This window comes from Leucoraja erinacea, chromosome 2 (genome assembly GCF_028641065.1).
Source record: "Leucoraja erinacea ecotype New England chromosome 2, Leri_hhj_1, whole genome shotgun sequence".
NCBI classification, from domain to species: Eukaryota; Metazoa; Chordata; class Chondrichthyes; order Rajiformes; family Rajidae; genus Leucoraja; species Leucoraja erinaceus.
In genome coordinates, this window is record NC_073378.1 from 93355564 (window position 1) to 93377943 (window position 22380).

General features: G+C 39.4%; 1 protein-coding gene across 1 annotated transcript in view; it reads right to left on the minus strand.

Annotated features, from left to right (window-relative positions):
- Positions 1-112: 112 nt before the first annotated feature.
- Positions 113-22380, minus strand: part of LOC129712715 (dynein axonemal heavy chain 11-like) — a 286248-nt gene continuing 263980 nt past the window's right edge. The window contains exons 76-82 of the mRNA XM_055661378.1: positions 18506-18625; positions 15730-15972; positions 8231-8413; positions 7315-7430; positions 6199-6311; positions 937-1077; positions 113-511 (exon numbers count right to left, since the gene is read on the minus strand). Of these exons, the coding sequence (XP_055517353.1) occupies positions 264-511; positions 937-1077; positions 6199-6311; positions 7315-7430; positions 8231-8413; positions 15730-15972; positions 18506-18625 (1164 nt within the window). The 3' untranslated portion in view covers positions 113-263. The remainder of the gene's footprint in view (positions 512-936; positions 1078-6198; positions 6312-7314; positions 7431-8230; positions 8414-15729; positions 15973-18505; positions 18626-22380) is intronic.

Here is a 22380-nt window from a genome sequence, read left to right on the forward strand (position 1 = left end):
GATATTCTATCAGTTCCATTTTCTCACAAATATGACATTGCAGCCAAATTAATCGTCACTTAATTTATTGCCAGTATATTATGAAGTGTATCTCATGCAACTACGCTAAAAGTTACATTTTGATTTAAATTGTTTTCAAAACAGCACTATATACACGCATGTGGAAACTTTGCACTTCTGTCCATTGAACCAAATTTAGTTCTTGAATGAAAAGGTGATTTTCAGGTTAATTTTTACGACTATCAATGGTTGGTCATGTATCTTTAAACTGATAAGAGCAAGGCAACTCCAGAAATAATCCATTTGGCAGGCTTCACTCTGGTCCTTAGATTGAATGTCCAAACATAGGTAGGTCCTCTGATTTTGGTTTTGTAAACTGGACATTGGTAAATGTTCTTCAATTCTTCCCTATCTGCTGGAGTAGCCCGCACAAAGATAACAGGCATTGAGGAAGCAAGTTCTTTAAGATGTGCTTCTGCAATGATGCCATTCTGAATGTCCCATTTTGCTCCTAAAAGAATGGTCAAATATAAAAAATGTTATTATTGCTTGTAATGTGCGGGATAAACATAATGAAAATAATTGTTAATTTTTTAATTGTGGAGCGTGAAATGGTAGGGAAAAGATGTTAACAGGACTAATTAGGGAGGAGTAAATCACCACAGCCACCCTCTACCCATCCTGCCAATCTGTTCCTAAACATTTTCCTTTTAATTCTCTCTCTTCACCTGTGTACATCGTACCTGCATGTTATGTTCCAGTATGATTAAGTAATTAAGGCCCAGGCCCATTGTCTGATATCAACAAACACTTGATTTTTCCCATTATGAAAAGTCAATTGATTTATCTCTTGTCGAGTGACTGTTTAATGGTAGTCTCTGATCAATTGGTAACCAAAATTAAAAATAACCAAAATGATGATTTAACTGCACAAACCTTCCAAGAAGAGTCCATGGATGTAAGCACCTTCTCTTGGTGGATGACCATAATCTTCTTTGTTTTTTTTGGTGATATCCACAGTTAAGCACATTTTATCCAAGGGCCACTCATTCTTCCGGGCCATACTCTGCATAATAGCTTAACAATGACAGATTCAGTACAATGCACTGCTACAATGTCAAATGTTAGAGTGTACCTATTACTGGATATAGCCTGAATTACTTACCAAAGTCCACAAACAGGGATTGCCTTCCCTAACACTTGGAAAATAAATTGTGGAGACCCCTCCCATTAGGTAGGCACCCGTGGCTTATTCCATGAACAGAAACTTAATTAGTAACTTCTAACCAGTACTATTCTGTGTCTGTCTGAAACCATTCTCGTGCAACACATGAATTCTAAATAGCATTTTTGCAGTTAAAACCCCTTTTGGATGCCAGCTATACTTTGGCAGCCGTATGAACAATCTTTGTTGGTACGTACAGGTCATATATGTGGCCGATAAAGTGGGAATTTCCTATTAAATTTCTCAAAACTTTTCCTTTTCCCCAGTTTCATCTCTCTTACCCAAGGGTTCCTGTTTTCAACGTTCCTTTTCTTTAAAACGGAAATCAGTCATGATCATAATGAATGGCGGTGTTGGCTCAAAGGGCCTACTCCTGCATTCTATGAAACGTGCAATGTATGTTCATTTTACCTTCTCTATCCAGGATGCTTTTCTAAGTGAGGTGAAATTTACTTGTGCCTATTCTACTTTGGACAATTATTTGCTACTCGTCATGCAAACACATCTATCTTTAGGTTTGTTCTGGTGTCGTTTTCATTATTTAATCTCTGCTTTCCATCTACCACATACATTTTCTTCTACCCATCCCCCTGTAAATAAAAATAATTTAATTTTTTTTCCCTGTTTCTACAACAAGGTCAATGATCAGTAACTTCAATCTTTTATTTATTTAAACATTAACCTGTTAAGTATTTCCAGATTTTGTAAGTCTAAAAAAAATATTTAATGGAAATTAAAAAGCTGCAGATGATAGAAATCCTAAAATAGAAAATGCTGTGGGAAAAAAAACCTCAGGTCATTCTGCATCTGTGGGAAGAGAAACATTTTCTCTTTCCACAGATGATGCAAGACCACTGGGTGTTTCCAGTATTTTCTATTTTAAAGGAAAAGCAGATAGCATGGGCTGGAGGTGCAGATAGTCATTGAAAAGACAGCCAACTAAAGGTCTTTCAAGATGCATCCAACATCCTCTACCCCAGGTCAACTATTACAATTTATGTCGAAAACGTGTAGAGAAGCAAAAACAAAATGTACAGTACAGGAATATTACCAAACAAATATTTGATATATACCAGAGTCTCCTAATGTTAGTATCAAAGACGTAGACAGAGGTAGATACCAAGGAATGGCTAATAAAGATTGACTTTGGGAGGGAATTGTAGAGATGGTTCGCAATAAAGTTGTGAATACTGACATGAATCAATTTAGAGGTTAAGCAAGCTAGGAACTTTGAAGTACAGCAAGATGAGAGGTGACCTTATAGAGGTGTACGTGCATATACAAGATGAGGTGTGATCTTATAGAGGTGTACAAGTGCAGGTTGAGAGGTAGACACAAGAAGCTGGAGTAACTCGGCGGGACAGGCAGTATCTCTGGAGAAAAGGAATGGGTGACGATTCGGGTCGAGACCCTTCTTCAGACTGGTTAGGAATAAGGGAAACGAGAAATAGAGAACATTGACTGAAAGATATGCAATAAAAGTAACGATGATAAAGGAAACAGGCCATTGTTAGCTGTTTGTAGGGTGACAATGAGAAGCTAGTGCGACTTGGGTGGGAAGGGATGAGTTGCGGAGGGAACGATCTGCGGAAGGCAGAAAGGGGTGGAGATGGAAAAATGTGGCTAGTGGTGGGATCCCGTTGAAGGCGGCAGAAATTTCGGAAGATATGTGTTGTATGTGACAGCTGATGGGGTGGAAGGTAAGGACTAGGGGGGGCTCTGTCGCGACGAGGGGGAGCAAGGGCGGAGCTGCGGGGTACCGAGGAGAAACGAGTGAGGGCCTGATCTATGATGGGTGAGGGGATCCCCCGTTCCCTAAAGAATGAGGACATCTCAGATGTCTTGGCATGGAACGCCTCATCACGTAAGAGGGGGCACATAACGCCTATTCTGGCCTCCCTCCACTGGCTGCCTGTGTACTTTAGAGTTTATTTTAAGATTCTTTTATTTGTTTTTAAATCTTTAAATGGTCTCGCCCCGCCTTACCTCTCTGAGCTGCTTCATCCCTACGCTCCTGCCCGGTGCCTCAGGTCAGCTGCTCCTGGAGGTACCGAGGTCTAAGCGGAAGCTCAGAGGGGATAGAGCCTTCTCTGTTGCTGCTCCGACATTATGGAACACTCTACCTTTGCACATTAGACAGGCCCTTTCACTGTCCATTTTCAAAACTAGTCTTAAAACCGTTTTCTATTCCTTGGCTTTCGCCCCTGCATGAGACTGCTCTTGTTTTAGTGTTTCTATTTTTTTTTATTATTTTTACTGTCTTTTAATGTTTTTATTGTTTTGTTTTATGTTCATGATTAGTCATGTACAGCACTTTGTTGCAACAGTGGTTGTTTTTTAAGTGCTCTATAAATAAAGTTCAGTTCAGTTAGGCGCAGACATGGCGTAGATGGAGGAATTGGGAGTAGCGGATAGAGTCTGCAGGAAGCAGAGTGGGAAGAAGTGTAGTCAAGATGGTTGTGGGAGTCGGAGGGTTTGTAATAGATGTCAGTCAATAGTCTGTTTCCTGAGATGGAGATCATGAAAGGGAAGGGAGGCAAGTAAATTTGAGCGCAGGATGAATATTGGTGGTGAAGTCCATGAGTTCTGCATGTGTGCAGGAGGTAGCACTGATGCAGTCATCAATGTAACGGAGATAGAGTTCGGGGATAGGGCCAGTGTACGCCTGGAACAGGGATTGTTCAACATACACTACAAAGAGGCAGGCATTAGATGGGGCCCATGCAGGTGCCCATAGCTACGCCTTGGACCTGGAGGAAGTGGGAGGAGCAAAGGTAGAGGATGTTGAGGGTGAGGGCCAGCTCTGCTAGGATGGAGTGATGTGTTAGTAGAGGGAAATTAGATGGTTCTGCGATCGAGGAGAAACGGAAGGCTTTAAGGCCTTCCTGGTGGGGGATGGAGGCGTAAAGTGAGTGAACGTCCATACTAAAGATGAGGGGGTGGGGGTCTCGGAAAGCGGAAATCATTAAAGAGACAAAGGGAATGTGAGGTATCTTGGACATAGGTCGGGAGAGATTGGACCAGGGGGGATAGGATGGAGTCGAGGTATGTGGAAATCATTTTGGTGGGACACGAATAGGCAGAAACAATTGGTTTGCCAGGGCAGTTGTGTTTGTGAATTTTGGGGAGAAGGTAAAACGGGGGCTGTGCGGGGCTGGGAAACGATAAGGTTGGAGGCTGTGGGAGACATCTCATTGAAACATAGTGAATAGTGAAAGGCTTGGATAGAGAGGATGTTTCCACTCGTGGGAGAGTAGGACTAGAGGTCATAGCCTCAGAATTAAAGGACATTCCTTTAGGAAGATGAGGATGGATTTCCTTAGTCAGAGGGTGGTGAATCTGTGGAATTCTTTGCCACAGAAGGCTGTGGAGGCCGTGAATGGATATTTAAGGCAGAGATAGATCGATTCTTGATTAGTACAGGTGTCAAGGGTTACGGGGAGAAGGCAGGAGAATGGGGATAGGTGGGAGAGATAGATCAGCCATGATTGAATGGCAGAGCAGACTTGATGGGCTGAACGGCCTAATTCAGCTCATTGCTTAATCAGGGGGGACGCAGAGAGAATTCGTTCAGGACTTAGTGGAGTTTAAAACATTTGCCTTCTAAATAACAAAACAGTTTATTATATGTCAAATACTTTAATTCTACTAATCAAAGAGAATCAAGGATTATGGGCAACGGCAGAATGTTGAATCAGTTGTGATCCTACTGAATAGTGAAGCATATTAAAGGGGCTGAATGGGGTCTTAGTAGTTTAAAAAATAGCTTGTATTTTTCTCAATGCCTTGGACAAATAAAATGTTTCACAAGCGGTATTTGGGAGCATTCAATCTAATTGAATTAAAAAGCTGTGCAGCACTGCAACATAGAGTTCTGATTTCCAGCATGAGCTGCTTTGTGTGATTGTCACTCAATTTTCAGACCGTCTTTCCTTCAGCCACTTCATCTCTGAAATCCTTACAATGTTGCTTAAGTAGGACACAGTAAAGGACAGCATGCAAAGGAATGAGGTGATGTGTATGTTGAGACTGCAGAGTTGATGGAGTGTAGCGTAATCAGGGAGACTAACTAGGAGCGTTTTGGAGCAGATGAGCTCTGGTGAGGTTTGCAGCTGCAGTTTATCTGAAGCATAATCAAAGTTTTTGCAGATGTTACAGAGATGAAAATAACTATCCTAAAAAAAAACCTCTTGGTTCAGATATGGCATAAGATTGCAAAAAGTTTCAGTTAACTTGAAACATGCAGTCAGAAATAGACATCGTGTTTGTAATAGTTTTGAAAACAATGTCATATTATTTGAAATATATGGAGGATATTTCTATATAGCTTGTCCAGGATCTCAGACTGTCTGACAATTTAGGTACAAAGGCAGCAAGGTGTCACCATTGTCAACAAGGAAACTGGCACCATGCTTGTATGTGACATTGCTCAGCTACAGCCTGTGGCTGAGGCAAGATCGACCCTTGGAGGAAACATTGGAGATAACAGCCATTGATGATGATTCTCTGACTGAATAGATGATAACGATCAAAGCAACTGCCCTCCCATGCAATTGGATGACAATGTTGTTGGAAAATAGTCCACTGAACTATGAATAGAGGCTTTAAAACTGGTTATGCAAGACAAAGATATGACTGCTATTGTTACAATCATATGGTATGTCTTTGGTGACCTTGTCAAAACGACTTTGCTACTGAAACGCTTGAAATAACAATGCAAAAATCACAAAGATTAATAAAGCCAAATACAAGCATTTATGGGCCAAATCAGAATTTAACAATTAGCAGAGTAACATCTCCTAGGTTGAACAGTCTTGGCATGGAACTTGTTAATAAGCTCATCAAAACACTACAGCTTCCTTATGTACAGCATCTTTATATATTCCATAGCATTTCACTGGAACAATTATATAAAAACAAATCACAAGGTGCAAAATTAGAAGATGTAATTAAAAAATACTAAATAAACTTACCAGTAAGGAAAGACTGAGGATTGAAAAACCCAGAAAGCCACACAACTGCAGGAAGACCAAGATCATGAGTCCATGCATCGAGTTCACGGCAACGCATAAGAACATCATTGAACCTTAAAAAACAAAGAGGTTAAGTTGCAGCTAACCAATATACCTCAATTCCCACAATTTAGTCAGCATACTTGTATACTGTTATACAAAGATATTAGAATAATGTACATTATTTGGTTTTTAAAAGTGAATATCTTTTTGTTCAATAGAAAAAAGAAATTGTAAATGCACACAAGTTGCACTCTGCCATTTCCCTTTTTTGGACGGGGATGATGTGGCCAACTTTTGATGCATTAGTGACAATGTGACTAGGCCACATGCATTCGGAAAGTACACTACTTGTTATTGTGATTTCCAAAGGTTGCTCAAAAACGTGACTATGAATGATAGAAATATAGAGAAATATGTGCAGGAGTAGGCCCTTCGAGCCTGCACAGCCATTCAATATGATCATCTTAAATCAGTACCCCGTTCCTGCTTTTTCCCCCATATCCCTTGATTTCTTTAGTCGTAACAGCTAAATCTAACTAATTAACTAACAATGAATGTTGTGACATAGTATTAAATGGATAAAATATGACATTTTTATGTATAAAGATGCTTTCACTTGAGATAGCTATTTAGTATTAAATGGATAAAATATAAAAACAGGTCAACTCTTGGAATGTATAAAGATGCTTTCACTTGAGATAGCTATCTAGCAATCAAGTGTACATTTCTAGCTTATTGTTGCTAGCAGAAAATGTGTTTTCCCTGCAAGTACATAGAATAAATTTGAATGCTTTGGATTTGATTTTGCAACTATTTAAATTAATAGCAATTCACATTAAGGCTCGCTTTGAGAGGAAGTTAGATAATCTTTCAAAATAGCTAATTCTTATTCTGTCATATTCTATGTGCAGTAGTTGTGTTTATATTTTGAATGGTACAATATGCATCATGTTCATGAGTTGATGCTTTTAAGATCAAAATACTACTTGTAAAACCACTAGAAGGTGTTTTCCTTTACGGTAAACGTACTAGTAAGAGTTAATAGTAGATAGTAAAATTATCAAATTCTCTTACCATTGTGCCAGTCCATATGATGATGGATATGCTAATCTACTCCATAATTCAGGAACATTGTCATGGTACAATGCGATTTGCAATGCTTCCATTTCTTCTGAGACAGTCAACTCGCCCTTTGTATCAAAACAAAATGTCAACAAAAACAAAAGGACCAATTAGTTTTCTAATCTTGAACTTCATCGGATCATGAGCTCGGTCCTTATCTCAGTTCCCAGTCGATCAAATCTAAAGTTGTTCATTTTAATAATAATTTTAGCTATTTGCAAATGTCTATATCATTGTAAGGCAACATTTTATTACACTCCCCTGCAACGGTGATCGATCCTAAACTAAGAAAAGCATATTTTCAGCATCAGTATGATATTTTGTGATTTTGTAATTCTGGCAATCTAGTGTTGATCAGCAATTGTGTGTGTGTGTTTGTCCAGGATTGCTACTCACTAAGGCAACTCAACACAACCGTTGAGACATTTAGGGCAGCTACACAGGAAAATTAAATTCTAAGCAATTAGTTTGAGATGCATAAAACTAAAGGAATGCGCATCTCAGGGTTTGAGTGCTGCACGAGGTTACAGACATATCTTCATGTCCTCGCCCTTACCTCACTAAAAATAAGAATGAATAATTGCTTCACCTGGAGTCAGTTTAAGCCGGCATTGCAATGGGTTAATGGATTCACAGACTGCAAGTCAAGACTGGATGTCACAGTACAAGTTATACCAACTTGAATTGAAATAAGAGGGTATGGGATGGGGGTGGGGGGGAGATTGGGTAATAGTCGGCTGATCAGAATGGTTAAAATCTGTTTGGACAAGGGAACCATTCAGTTTGGAATATGGGTTACAAAAAATGACTTCCATTCCCCATCAACCCTCTTTGCTGAATCAATGCAGTACACTGCAAACAGCTTTACCCTCAGTCCAAGGTCCAATTCTTTAAGTGACTTCCTGGTCTCCCGGGTAAGTATGTTCATACGCTCACATTCTTGGAAACAAACAAGAATATAAGGATTGCGCTCTGCTGTCTTTGCCATAATTTCTGACATGTTGAATTCTTCAGGAAGCTTCTCCAAAATATCATCCAGAATATTCTTCACCTGAAATAAATTATGTGGTTAGAATAAGCCAATGCTAGATTAGCATATGAAGAGATTCGGGATAAACTTCTAAAATTACGCTGAATTAAAAATTAAAACAAAAGCTATGCAAGCACTCTTCATTCTCCGTGTCTATACATTCAATAGTGTCATATTCAGTAGTGTTCACGCCTATCGATAAACAAAGCACCTTGCCACTTATGGTGGTATCCTACCCCTTGTTTAAGGGTATCTGCACCAGACTCAGTGCTCCTCAATGTTCAGCGAAAGGACCCTAGTCTGTGGTCCTCACCCACAGTGTCTTGGCATTGGCTACAACAAGCTTTAGTGCGACCCTCGACACGCACTCCAGTGCTCTGGAATGGGTCAGTCATCAACATTCCCTGTTGGACATGTTGCTGTGCTAGGAAAGCAACAAGGTTTAGGCAGACCACCAGGTTAACGATTTTTAATTGATAAACCTTTAAGTGCCTCTTATTTCAGGCTTAATTGTCACATTTCTTCGTCTGACATGAACATTTTCTGCACAATATATCATGCAGGAAGTCACCTTTCAACTAAATCACTACTAAATAAGATGCAACATTTAATTGCGACATGCATTGCTGAGATTTAAAAGCAGCTATTGACAATTGGTCGGAATAGATTTGGCAATATCTTCGGGATTCGTTGTTTGGAACAAATCAATATGCAACTGGAACAATAGGTCCAGAGATTGACTGATAACTCTTCGTTCTCAGGAATGGGTCTTGACCACTCATCAGTGCCTTAGCCAATTGAGCTAATGAATAAATCCAGTTCACCAGCAGATCCCTTTATAAATTCAGGAAGTGGGAGAGGAGGTGTGATATTGTGGGATAACTTACTTTTATACAGACAGGAATTATGAGTAAGTGTAAGCCATTTGGATCCTTAAACCTGCTCCTCTATTGAATATATGATGGCTAATTAGCTTTTGTCCCTAACTCACTATTTCTGCCCAGCTGCCCAAACTTTTCATCTCCCTTTTGAATCTAGAATCTATATACTTTTGCAAAGACACTGATTAGAAACATAGAAATTGGGTGCAGGAGTAGGCCATTCGACCATTTGAGCCAGCATCACCATTCAATATGATCATGGCTGATCATCTAAAATCAGTACCCCGTTCCTGCTTTCTCCTCATATCCCCTGATTCCTTTAGCCCTAAGAACTACATCTAACTCTCTTGAAAATATCCAGTGGATTGGCCTCCACTGCCCTCTGTGGCAGACCATTCCACAGATTCACAACTCCCTGGGTGGAAACGTTTTTCCTCACCTCGGTCCTAAATGGCCTACCCCTTATTCTTAAATTGTGACCCCTGGTTCTGGACTCCCCCAGCATTGGGAACATATTTCCTGCATCTAGGCTGTCTAATCCCTTAAGAATCTTATATGATTCTGTATGATTCTACTGCGCTTTGTACCCCCTATTATCAGTGTCTGGTTCCTGCACTACCTAAATACTTCATGGTCTCAAGTTTTAGGAATAAGAATACTTTATTGTCACATGTGATTAGGCCTACTCAGCAGCTGCCTGATTCCAATGCTGCCCTTTGCTTACCCGGGGCCAGCTTCCTTTTAAACTCACCTGGTTCTGTTGGCTTAACGCCCTTGAAAATTACCTTGTTCTGTTTCTTGTGCTCCTTGTAAACTTACCGGGTTCACTAAAATGTTATTGTATAACATCTTTTGAAAAAGGGAAATTAAGGTGTCATGAAATATTAACAAAATAATATTCAATAGGCTGGAAAGTCCACTAGTCCAGTATTACTTATGTTCCAAGGTTTTGCTGAGCTGCCAGTCCTATCTTTGCTAATAAAACAACCCATCCATCCCTGTGCATCTTTTCCAAGTAATTTGCCACAAATTTTAAATGAGGTCCAATACCATACGAAGTACTCCAAATGTGGTTTCACCAATAACCTGTATTAATGAAGCATAACTATCCTATTTTTATAATCAATTCCCCTAGCATTAAATTAAGCATTCTGTTAGCTTTTCTCATTATTTGCTATCTCCAATACTAGTTTTTTTGGTGAATCGATTACAGCTAGATGCATCTGCATCCTAGAGCCCTGCAATCTCTTACCATTTAGGTAGAACACTACTTCTCACTATTTCTGCCCTACCTAAATAGGGTCAGTCATACAGTGTAGAAACAGGCCCTTCGGCTCAACTCGCCCACAACAGCCAACAATGTCCCAGCTATCCTAGTCCCACTTGCCTGCACTTGGTCCATAACCCTCCAGACCTGTCCTATCCGTGGACCTGTCCAACTGTTTCTTAAACGATGGATAGTCCCAGCCTCAATTTCCTCCTCTGGCAGCTTGTTCCATACATCCATACTGTGTGAAAATGTTACCCCTCGGATTCCTATTAAATCTATTCCCCTACTCTGGGTAAAAGACTGTGCATTTTCCCGATCTATTCCTCTCATGATTTTGTATACCTCTATAAGATCCCCCCTCATCCTCCTACGCTCCATGGAATAGAGACCCAGCCTACACAACCTCTCCCTAAAGCTCACACCTTCTAGTCCTGGCAACATCCTCGTAAATCTTTTCTGAACCCTTTCAAGCTTGACAATATCTTATAACATGGTGCCCAGAACTGAACACAATATTCTAAATGCAGTCTCAGCAATGTCTTATACAACTGCAACATGACCTCCCAACTTCTATACTCAATACTCTGACTGATGAAGGTCAAAGTGCCAAAAGCCTTTTTGACCACTTTATCTATATGTGACTCGACCTTCAAGGCACCATGCACTTGTACTCCTAGATCTCTACAACACCCCCCAGAGGCCTACCATTTACTCTGTAGGTCATGCCCTTGTTCGACATCCCAAAATGCATTAAATTACATCAACCATTCCTCCGCCCACCTAGTGTATCTCCAATCGATCCAGATCCTGTTGTAATTGTTCACAACCATCTTCACTATCTGCAAAACCACTGACTTGTATCATCAGCAAATTTGCTAATCTTGCCCTGCATGTTCTCATCCAAATCATTGATGTAGATGACAAACAAAATGGATAACTTCACATTTTCCCACATTATGCTCCTTTTGTCAATTCTTAGCCCACTCAGATTTAATGTTTCCTTAAGTTATAAGAGGCGTCCATTTAGTCCACGGAATCTACACTAACTTTTAGAGAATTCCCATCTATTCTGTTCCTAACAACGTGGGTATTTCTGTTTAAGATGGAGGAATGTCTGGGACTGTACTTCAGTTCATTGGAAACACATAGAAGCAACCAAAATTATACAAGAAGCCATAATCTTCCTTACTACCTAACCACCTCTTCAAGCACTTGTCATAAGTGGGTAGGTTCTCAGTTGCCACAGACCAGCTTACGGCCCATAGTACTGAAATGAAAGCAAATCGTACTCCCTAGGAAGAAGATGATGGTTGTGGAGAAACCTAACCATCAGAAATCAATCATCAAAATGTTTAGTTATTAAAAGTAGTAAAGATAGATGTAATAAGTGGAGATTAATAGAAGTGTGCTGCAAATGGGAAATAGGCTTTCGGATTCACCCTACATTGATACTTAATTAAGTTTGTGTCAATTTTGTGAAGATCTGCAATAACAAAGCCCAGAGGAACAACTGAAATACATATTTCAGAGAAGACACCCGATTACAGTCTTTAAATGTGCCAGCAATAAATGCCTAGCCATTTCATTTACAAGCTGTCAATTTTGAGTAAAAGGATTATAAGAAATGAGAGGTGCAAGGGTACATTGGTAAGAAATGGATATTGTGGATAAATAGAGAGATTCTCAGTGGATTAATGGTTTATCAAAATCTTTGTGCAATAGCAAAAGCTGTTGCTGCGCATTTGTTGACATGCTTCTATAATTGTTGGTATAATCCTCTCGGGTTAAAACAAGCAGGCCATAATGCTTGGTGCACTTACTTGGTTCACCAGGCTACCTGAAATACTTCAGCATTAAGACAATGGGGATTGCAAAGGCTGGAATCTCAAACAAAAGCAATGTTGCAAGGACTCAGCAAGTCAATGAACCTCTGTGGAGGCAAAAAGGTGTAAGTCAACATTTCCATTTGGGACATTGCATGCAGTCCTGATGCAGGTTCTTCAATCTGAAATGTGAACTTGCAGCTTTTGCCTGTACAGGTGCTGATTGACCTACTGAGCTTTTACATCATTCTGCTTTTTGTTTCAGCATTCCCACAATTAGCATGATGGATTGAATGCCATAAAATATCTCATTGTACATGTTCCATACTACCAATCTTGGATATCAGTGCATCAGCATCGGCTTTGGAAAAACAGTGAAGTAAATCATTAATCTGCTGGCTATGTGTGGTCTAGTATTTATGTGCGTTCCAACCAAACAGACTTAATGATCTTCATGCTCACTGGGGGCAGTTTGAGGGGCACTTTTTGGGGGCATAGATTCTACTTTACATGCCTCTTCAACATAACCCCTTTTGTTTTCTGTCAGTGCACCTTCTACATGGTGATACAGAATCATTTCAGGAATGAATCTCTTAACGGGTAAATGCAAAAATAATCGAATTTCTTTACTATTATTTAAGCAAGGAAAGATTTCTGATCCACAGGACTGCAGTGAATATTTTTCTGGCACACTATTACATATTGCCTTGCACAATAAAGTAGCATGGGCAATCTTACACCTTTCAAGGTTGAACTTGCACATAGTACATATGGTGAATCGTTTTTATTCTGTGCTTGATGAAAATTTAATTAAAAAAGTTAAAACACAGACAACATATTACATTTTACTATACTTTTCTTTTTTGGATTTATTTCAAAAAATGATTATCACAATAATTCTGCTAATGGTTTTATGTTCAGAGACATTAAACACATCAATTGATCATGTGTATCATCCATCAGAGTTAGGTGCTGCAGGAGGTACTAATAGCCATCATCAACATTCATCAAGGACCTGGCACATTCGCAAACTAGGAACAGGTTATTTTTTCTATTACTACTGTTATGTGCTGGTTTCTTCTTAGTTCACTACATTTATACTCAAAGCCAACAGTATCAAGAATGACACACTTGTTACATAAAACTACATATCACAAATCAATTCCAAAATATTATGATGCACAGCTGAGGGTGTAGGCTCAGCACCAGCACAGTTACATTTATTCTAAAAGTTTTCTTCCTGGATTTTAGCTCCCCCATTAACATCAATGAACATCAAGTACACTGATAAAATCAAAGTGTAATCTAATCTCTATAACTATAACAAATACTTCATCCATCCAATTGTAGGGAAATCCAAAGACTGGTTGAAATTAATCCTAAAAAGTTTTTTGTTAATGGACACAACATAACAGTGAATGTTTGTTGTATGCCTATGGCTTCAATGGAACTATGTTTTGATGATTGAGTATATTGTGCTACACTATTTTTTTATGTGTGCAGCACAAAAATGGTCATAAATGGCCATAAATTTCTATGCATTGATCCGAGCCACAAATATTCCTCTCCAAAATTGGAGGATGAGATACACGCCGAGCCTGGTGCTTTGCAAAACACAAATCGCTGGAGCAACTCAATGGGTCATCAGCACCTGTGGAGGAAATTAATAGGCAACGTTTTGGATCGGGACTCTACTTCAGTCAAATAACATTGGGAAAGCAAGGCTGCTTATAGTTTAAACCAAACCAGAAAAATGTCCTTGAAGACTTGCACAGTATCTTCAATCAGCCTGAAGCAGGGTCCAGACACTGCTGGGTTACTCTGCCATTTTGTTTTGATTAAGATTCCAACATCTGTAGTTCCTTGTATCTCAACCTTGATGCTGTATTCAGTCTGAAGATAATTTTTTACCTATAGATGTAACTACAGTAAATACTCTTTTTTACGGACCTCTTTATAATGGATTTTGGTTGTGGCGGACGGACCTATCAAACTTTACCACCATGCCGGAATGTCGACCATGGCACCTGAATCCCTTTCTCGGCCACGCCTGCCGAAGCCACCCCCGGCTCACACAGCTTGCTCGGCCGCGCCAACAACCCCAAATCATTTCCTTAGCCATGCCTACGCTAACCACCTGCATTACTGTGTTGAGACCTTGGAGCTATGTAGCTAAGGCCAGGTAAGGCTTTATTTTCATGTTTCAACTGAAAAACGGTACCTCTGCCAGTGCAGTTCTTGATCAGCCTAAATGTTATTCTTGGATCTTTACCCATGAAGTTACTCGGTTATAGCAGACTATCGGCAATAACGGACACCATTCCTCTTGCTATGCTCTGTTATAACGAGGGTTTACTGTATTCCAATACCTTGACCTTTCACTCCACATAACTGAGCTCATCCAATACTCTGCTGCTAATGCCATAATTGACCACAGTTCGCATTACCATCCCTCAACTGAAGTAAGAATTGGAATCAAGTAATATTAGGAAATAGATCGTTGTTAGAAATCTGTCCTTCAAATATTGCACATAGTAGCATTCCAGGTATATGACCTGGAATGTTTTGTAAATGTTGACCAACATTACCTCCTAGTCCAGCAAAGTGCCAGTTTTAAAATTTCAATTTTGCTATCAAAATCCCTCTGTGGCTTGTCCTACCCCATCTCAGTAATCTTCTCCAGCCAATCAACTCTCGTGTTTCTCTGGCTCTATCTTCTTGCACACTAAATATCTGCATCAATCTAATTCTGACAGACCTACCTTCAGTTGTCAGTGCTTTATGCCCCAGAACATCCTACACAGACCTCTCCACTTCTCTCTCCTTTAAGCAACTCCTTAAAATATATACATTTTAATTATCTCATTTAGTGCTTGGTGAGAGATTTTGTTTGACAATATTCTCATGAAACATTTTGAGATATTATAGTGCATTAATAGCACTGAACTAAATGTGACTTCTTGTAATGATTTGTAACAATTTAAAAATATATTTTGAAAATGTTAATTCATTCGCTCTACAGTTCCAACATTTTCTGTTTTAATTTAAAACTATGTTTAAAGCAATTTGTTTCTGATACCTAAATTCACCTGAATAAATATTGTATTGGCTCCCATTCTCTGCTCTAATTCAAGTTCACCAGTTACAATTTTGCCAGCAGAACATGTGGGCAAACGTAAACCCTGCAATGCAAACTTTCATCAAAGGTACAGATTATTAGAATCTTACTTTAGTATTTCCATCTATATTTATGCTATAGGCAAATAGTTTTTTTTTGAAAAGTTATGAGCTATTGCAATTTAATTGAGCAATATATTCAGAAAGATTATGTATCCTTGTACATTGCAGTTGACCAAATCTGACCTTTTCCTCTGTAGTCTGTGCAGATCCCTCTCCAATAGATGAATCTCTGGGCTGCATCTCCACCAATGTTCTAAAGAGATTTTCAGACATTACTGAGAGGAATTCTATTTCAGCGTTGGAATGTAGGCCGTACAGCACTGGGCTTTCTGGAGGAAGCATTTCATCGATGTACTTATGGTATCCAATATAATCCAAGTTGGGAGGTGCAACAAAACCTGGTGTCAATACAAGTTCTCCTTCAAGCTGAATAACAACAAAAGATTTGCATTCAGAAAGCATTTTGACAAATAATACAAACAAAAAATCAACTTAATATTTAACGTTAAAAATAATGTAAATCCCTGCCCAAAATGCCTTTATCTTATTGGTGAATAATGCCAATTAAGAAATATATGATGATTTTTTACTTAAGTTTTAATTAGAAATTCTTAACAAGTTTAACACTCAAATATTACTTTGGCTTGAATTGTTTCAGTAACCAGAGGTACACCCAGCAGAAGAAAAGGTGCCCTTGGGCAAATCAATCCCCTCAGATGCATCCTATTCCCTTTACAATAACAAGCAGTGCACGGCTTCAAATTCTGCATACTTTGCATCAAAATACACACTGGCGCAGCTGCTGTCGCAGCGCAAGAGACCTGGGTTTGATCCTGATCTCTGTTGCTGCCTGTGTGGAGTTTGCACATTTGCCATGACCACGTGGGTATCTTCCGGGTGCTCCGGTTTCCTCTAACAACCCAAAGATGTGCAGGTTTGCAGGTTAAATGGCCTCTGTAAAAATTGCCCAGTGTGTAGGGAGTGGGTGAGATAATGAACAGAGATGAATGGTCAGCGATGATTTGGTGGGCCGAAGGGCCTGTTTCCATGCTGTATCGCTAAACTAAAAAACAATGAAACTAATGTACAGATTTCAAAGGGCATTGCTATCAAAAGTTTTATTTTTCATTCGTATAAAAATATTTTGTACAGTGTTCAGAATTCACAATGGCTAATTAAAAACAGCCAACAGCAAGGTCTGAAAATACAAAGCTTAATCATAAAAGCATTCTTGTGAATATGTCAAGAATGGTAAAAGAAATGTAAGTGCCTTAGTATGAAGCTTATTACTCACTATTTAAATACCTTTAATAATTCTGAATTACAAATAGACAGTAGTGGCTGAATTTTAGATCTCTTAAAGTATTATCAACTAATGAAATGAATATTCTAATTGGCTGCAGTGCATTTCTTTTGACCTTTCATTAGAGGGGGCTTGGAGCCCCATACGTTCTGGTATGGAACCTAAAGGTGATGTATTATAATACTGCATAGTTATATTTGAAATCATATTAGGGAAATAGTAACTGTTTTATTTCCACATACTGACATACTTTCCAAGTATTTAACAATGTGTCGAAATAACTTGCAAGTAGTTATTAATTACCATTAGTAGTCGTGTACTTAATGTATTTTAGAATTAAGTTCTTGGAATAATGCTGAGGCATTTTCCTCACCTATATAAAACAGAGAACAGAACTGAAACGGTTGACAAGGGCTTACAATAACCTTTCACGAGTCATTGTGTGTTAAATTTGCAACAGTAGATGGTGATTACAGTTGAGTTGAAAGCAATAAATAGAATGAAACAATAATGGGCAAGCAAAATGTTGTAATTAGTAGATTGCTTGATTGAAGAACAAGAACATGGGCTGAGTCCTTCAAACAAGCTGTGCATCCTCGATGATGCCCTGCTGTCCAACCTTCTGTTCATGGTTCCTATATAGCCACGCCTTGGAGGAGAATTGCCATATAATATTGAAGGTTATGCATACTTTGATGGTTTAGTTTAATATTTCTCCCTCATGTAACATTTCATTGAAGGTTGAACACAAGGTGACACCATGTTTACAAAGTTCCTACCACAAACAAATTACATTCTACTGCAAGAACACGGTTGCCTTGATTCAGCAATGCAGTTATCACCATGTAGTGCCTGAAATTTCACTGGTCTGGGCAGATCCAGTCCCTTGAACAGCTATCAGCAATGCTGATTAATCTAGGCAAACTGTGCTCTCATCCTAATTTAGTGCTTTAGCTCCCATCAGCAGTGACATAGAAGGTGCAGGCACAACTCACTCCTAAGCCTAAGCCATTCTTTTTTTTGCTTTTAGTTTTTTTACATAAAACCCTTTTTACATAAAACCCAGTTTTTTTTAAATATCTTATACTGTTTTTCCCAAGAACTGTTTGTGGCCAATTTCAGTGCAGCGTCAATCATCATGTATGCTCTATCAATTCTCAATGTGCCTTATTTGAAGACAAGGAAGATGTGATTTTTTTTTTTCTGTGGATTTTAGGCAGATCATTGTCGCATGCGGTAATCACAAGAGCTGAATTAGTAAGTGTGGTAACAAGCCATTCGCCTATCCACAATTCTAGCCTAAAGATACAACGTTAGGAAAGTGAGAAATCAGGATACAAAGTTTTTCTTTGACGTAACTGTATTCTTGGATGAGAGAAGTAATTATGCCAAGCATAAAGACTGTTCATATGTTACCAGTTTTATTTTGTTAAATAGCGAGTGATATGACTTCATCATTAGGGTGTAATCTTTCCATTGTCCAGTTCTCTATGCAGTGATTTTTCTACATGGATGATTTTGAGAACCTGAACATTATTGTGCAGTTTCTTGGATTTCTAAAATGACACAGTATGGGCAATTATTTCCCCTTCCATTACTAAAGAGTTATTTTATTAAAATCAATGTCAACAATGTCTAATGAATGATAACATTTACCATGTTTGGATGCATGAATTCCTCTAGATAAGTACGGCACAGCCTCCTGTCCCAATCATCAGTAATGTGTCCTCCATACATTATCTCCCCAAAAAGAAAGCGGAGATCTTCCCAGGGTACCTGTGGCAACGGAAACACTTCAAATGTTTTCAGTTCTGCTTAATTTACTTAAGGTTAATTGCCACATTAAGCATTCATATTTAAATAAGAATTACTTTTTCACATATGCATCTATTAACATTCAGTATTCTCACAGGCAAGTGTTCCTATTTCCATGATATGAAGATGAAATGAGGAATCTGGAACACTAATGTGATTCAGGAAATAGTTTAGTATCATGTATTATTGGACATGGAAGCTGGTAGACTGGACAGCGTTGAACTCCATACATGCTCCAACCTATACTGCTGCCGCAGCCTCCTTCTCCCTTCGCTTTGTCCACTTGAGGAAAATGTCAGTGACTTCATGGAGAAGGAAGAGGAGGAGACAGCAGTGGTGCAGAGGGGAGGACAAAGTGACAGCCAACATGAAGAAGCAGCAGCTGGTGAGAGGGGAGGGAGCCTTATGGTGACCTTGAGTGTGCTGTTGGTGATGGCAGCCTGAAGAAAGCGCTGCCGGCCAGTGGCTACAATGTGAGCCCCAAAAATAGCCATGTCAACTGGACGGTATGGCAGCTGGTGAAGAAGGGCCCACTGATGCAGACCAGCGGCATCGGTGCCTAGTTTTAACGTGAAACGACACAGAGTGATGGAGTAACTCAGCAGGTTGATTCTAAAGAAGGGACCCAACCCAAATTGTCACATATCCATGTTCTCCCGAGATGTCGCTGACCTGCTGAGTTCCTCCACCACTTTGTGTCATTTTGTATATTAACCAGCCTCTGCAGTCTAGTTTCTACTAGTTTTAAGGTAATTTGCATAAAATGTGACTAAACACAAGTGTTTACAGAAGTTAACCCTTACGTAAGTCAGGGAGTGTCTGTATTGGTGAGTTGGGGTTAGGTACTGTGATGCTCAGACACTGCTGCATACATATGCCTGTAACTCAGGTTTTCTTTTGCATAAAATTATTTTGATTGGCAATAGTTGAAGAAAGCATTAGTGCTGATAAATAAATAGTGCAGACCAATAAAATGCCTCAAAATAGAAATTGCTGGAATTTTTTTTTGTACTCTTAACAAGGGTACAGAAATGTTTCTCATCACTGAGTGTGGCCAATCTTGCAAATATACGATCAGTATTTACAATGCTCATCATTTTTTAACATTCAAATGAGGACTCATCCTCACAACACTGTGTGCAATCCAAGTGAATCCTTTTCTGTGGTTTTATTACATAAGGTGCAACTGATGGAATTAAATAAAATTATGATAAAAAATTAAGTTTGAGGTTCAGGTGAAGATCCTCCTGGGTCAGATGTCAAGAAATCTTTTGTTAGAATGTCTAAAACCGAAGACTCTTCCGCAATGGCAGCCTCGCCAATAGTCTGTTCCTTCATCTCTTTTTTGCTATTGTTAGTGTGTTTTAAAAGTTTGTGTTAATGTTGTCTGGTTTGTTTTATGTGTGGGGTGGGGAGGGGGGAGGGGGAAACTTTATTTCAGTCTCTTACCTTGCCAGAGATGCGATTGTTTTCCGGATCGTATATCTCCCACATCGTGGAGCTGGAGGCCTTGCCCGGGCCTGACTTTGGCCCCTAGTGGACTTGCCATTGTGGCTGATCCCTTGCCTGGGATCGATGCTCCAACCACGGTCTGCGGACTTTAACATCAGGAGCTCGCAGTCTCAAGTAAGAGACCAATGTCGGGAGCTTCAAAGTCACAGAAGGTTTCGACCAGCCCTGACCCGGGGTTGATTGCCGGCGTGGGGAGCTGACATCCGCACGTTGCAGGAGCTTGATCGCCCCGATGCGGAGGGCCCGACAGTCGGCTACGGGAGTCAAGATCGTCCCGTCAACGGAAGGCTTGAGGGCCCCAACCGTGGGAGAACAATGAAGGGAAGAGATTGAACTTTCTTTTGCCTTCCATCACAGTGAGGAATGTGGAGCGGTCACGGTGGTGGATGTTTATGATATAATGTATTTTGTGTATTCGGTTGCTTTTTATTAGTATGACTGTATGGCAAATCAAACTCTTCGTATGTTGCAAAACATATTTGGCTAATAAAGTGTGATTATGATTAATTGTGAATGGTCTTTGCTAAAATTAGGCCTCTGTGAGGCTGGCATGCATGAACCATCTCCTGGAATATAAGCTTTTAAATAATTTTTCATTAGATCAAACTTTAACTTGAAGGCTCAGAAATACAATGAAGAAAGATGCAGATGGAGTTCAAGAGCATAGTAATATTTTCTCCTATTAAAAATATATTACTTATGAGTTTAATTGGCATTAAAAGGTTGTTTTTGAAATGCTGCAAAGAACAAAATATATCGGATGGTGTTTCTGGAAAGGTCACAAACCTGCTGTGTGTTTCATACAATTTCAGTTTTTATTGCACTTTGTTCTGGGCTTTAGGCCAACAAATAACAATTAGATACAACACTCTCATCGCTCAAAAAGCAAATGTCAATTATGGATGTGAATAATGGTGATATCAAATAAATATTTGGCTGTGCCAATCCTTGCACGCACGAGTGTAGAGTTGAAGGGCAATGAAATATGGGAAATAAATGCTGGCCTTGCCTCCAATGCCCAGATCTTAAAAAATTGTGAAATCATAATTGGGTACACATTTTAATGATTTGCTTTATCCAATAAGTGGCAGAAGAATTTTATCTTTTGGTATAATCCCATCAAATGGTGCCATCTTTCACTGAACTATTTTCCTCCTTGACTTTCAGGTGAATTTATGAGAAGGGAATTGTCTACCATAAAAGAGCATTCTTCTGTAAACCTTTCTGTCCTGGGCCTCCTCCATGGCCAGGGTGAGTCCAACCCCAAATTGGAGGAGCAGCACCTCATATTTCACTTGGGTAGTTTACACCCCAGGGGTATGAACATTGACTTCTCCAATTTCAGGTAGTCCTTGGTTTCTCCCTCCTTCCCCTCCCCTTCCCAGCTCTAGCACAACCCATTGTTTCCACCTCTTCCTTTCTTCTTCCTCCCCCACAAGAGTCTGAAGGGTCTAGATCCAAAACGTCACCTATTCATTCGCTCCATAGATGCTGCCTCACCCGCTGAGTTTCTCTAGCATTTTTGTCTACCTTTGATTTTTCCAGCATCTGAAGTTCTTTCTTAAACAATCCTTCTGTAAATAGTAGTTATTGACAATAATAAATGTTTTGCTTTCCTGATGCATTACCAATGAAGTGACAACAAAACACACACTTTGAAAAGTTTCAACCGATAAAATTGTCACCGTTTAAACTAAAGACCTAAAATATTTTAAGTAAAATTCTCCTGGATTTAAGAAGCAAAGTTCAGGGACCATAAATTGTATATCCTTGTGGTAGATTTCAGAATCTGGGAAAAGTTACCTGGATGGTAAGAAAGAGAAGGTTATACCTTCTTGTTTGGTGCAAGTTAAATTTAGAATTTCATTAACTAGTTTTGGACAATTGTAAAGGTCCAAAAGCAAAAGGCTGTAAATCTGAAGTTAAACAGAAAATACTAAAATAAACACAGCGTCAGGTAGTATCTGAGGAGAAGACAAGCAGGATTCTGATGAAATGTTATCGCTCTGAATTGCTGGATAAGTCTCCGATAACCCCATTGTTTTCTGGTCTGTGGCCTGGACCATGAATCCTTCCAACCTGGCCTAGGGACTATCTTTCTGCTGGGTAGACACAAAATACTGGAGTAACTCAACGAGCCAAGCAGCAACTCTGGAGCGAAGGAATAGGTGGCGTTTCGGGTCGAGACCTTACTTCAGACTTTC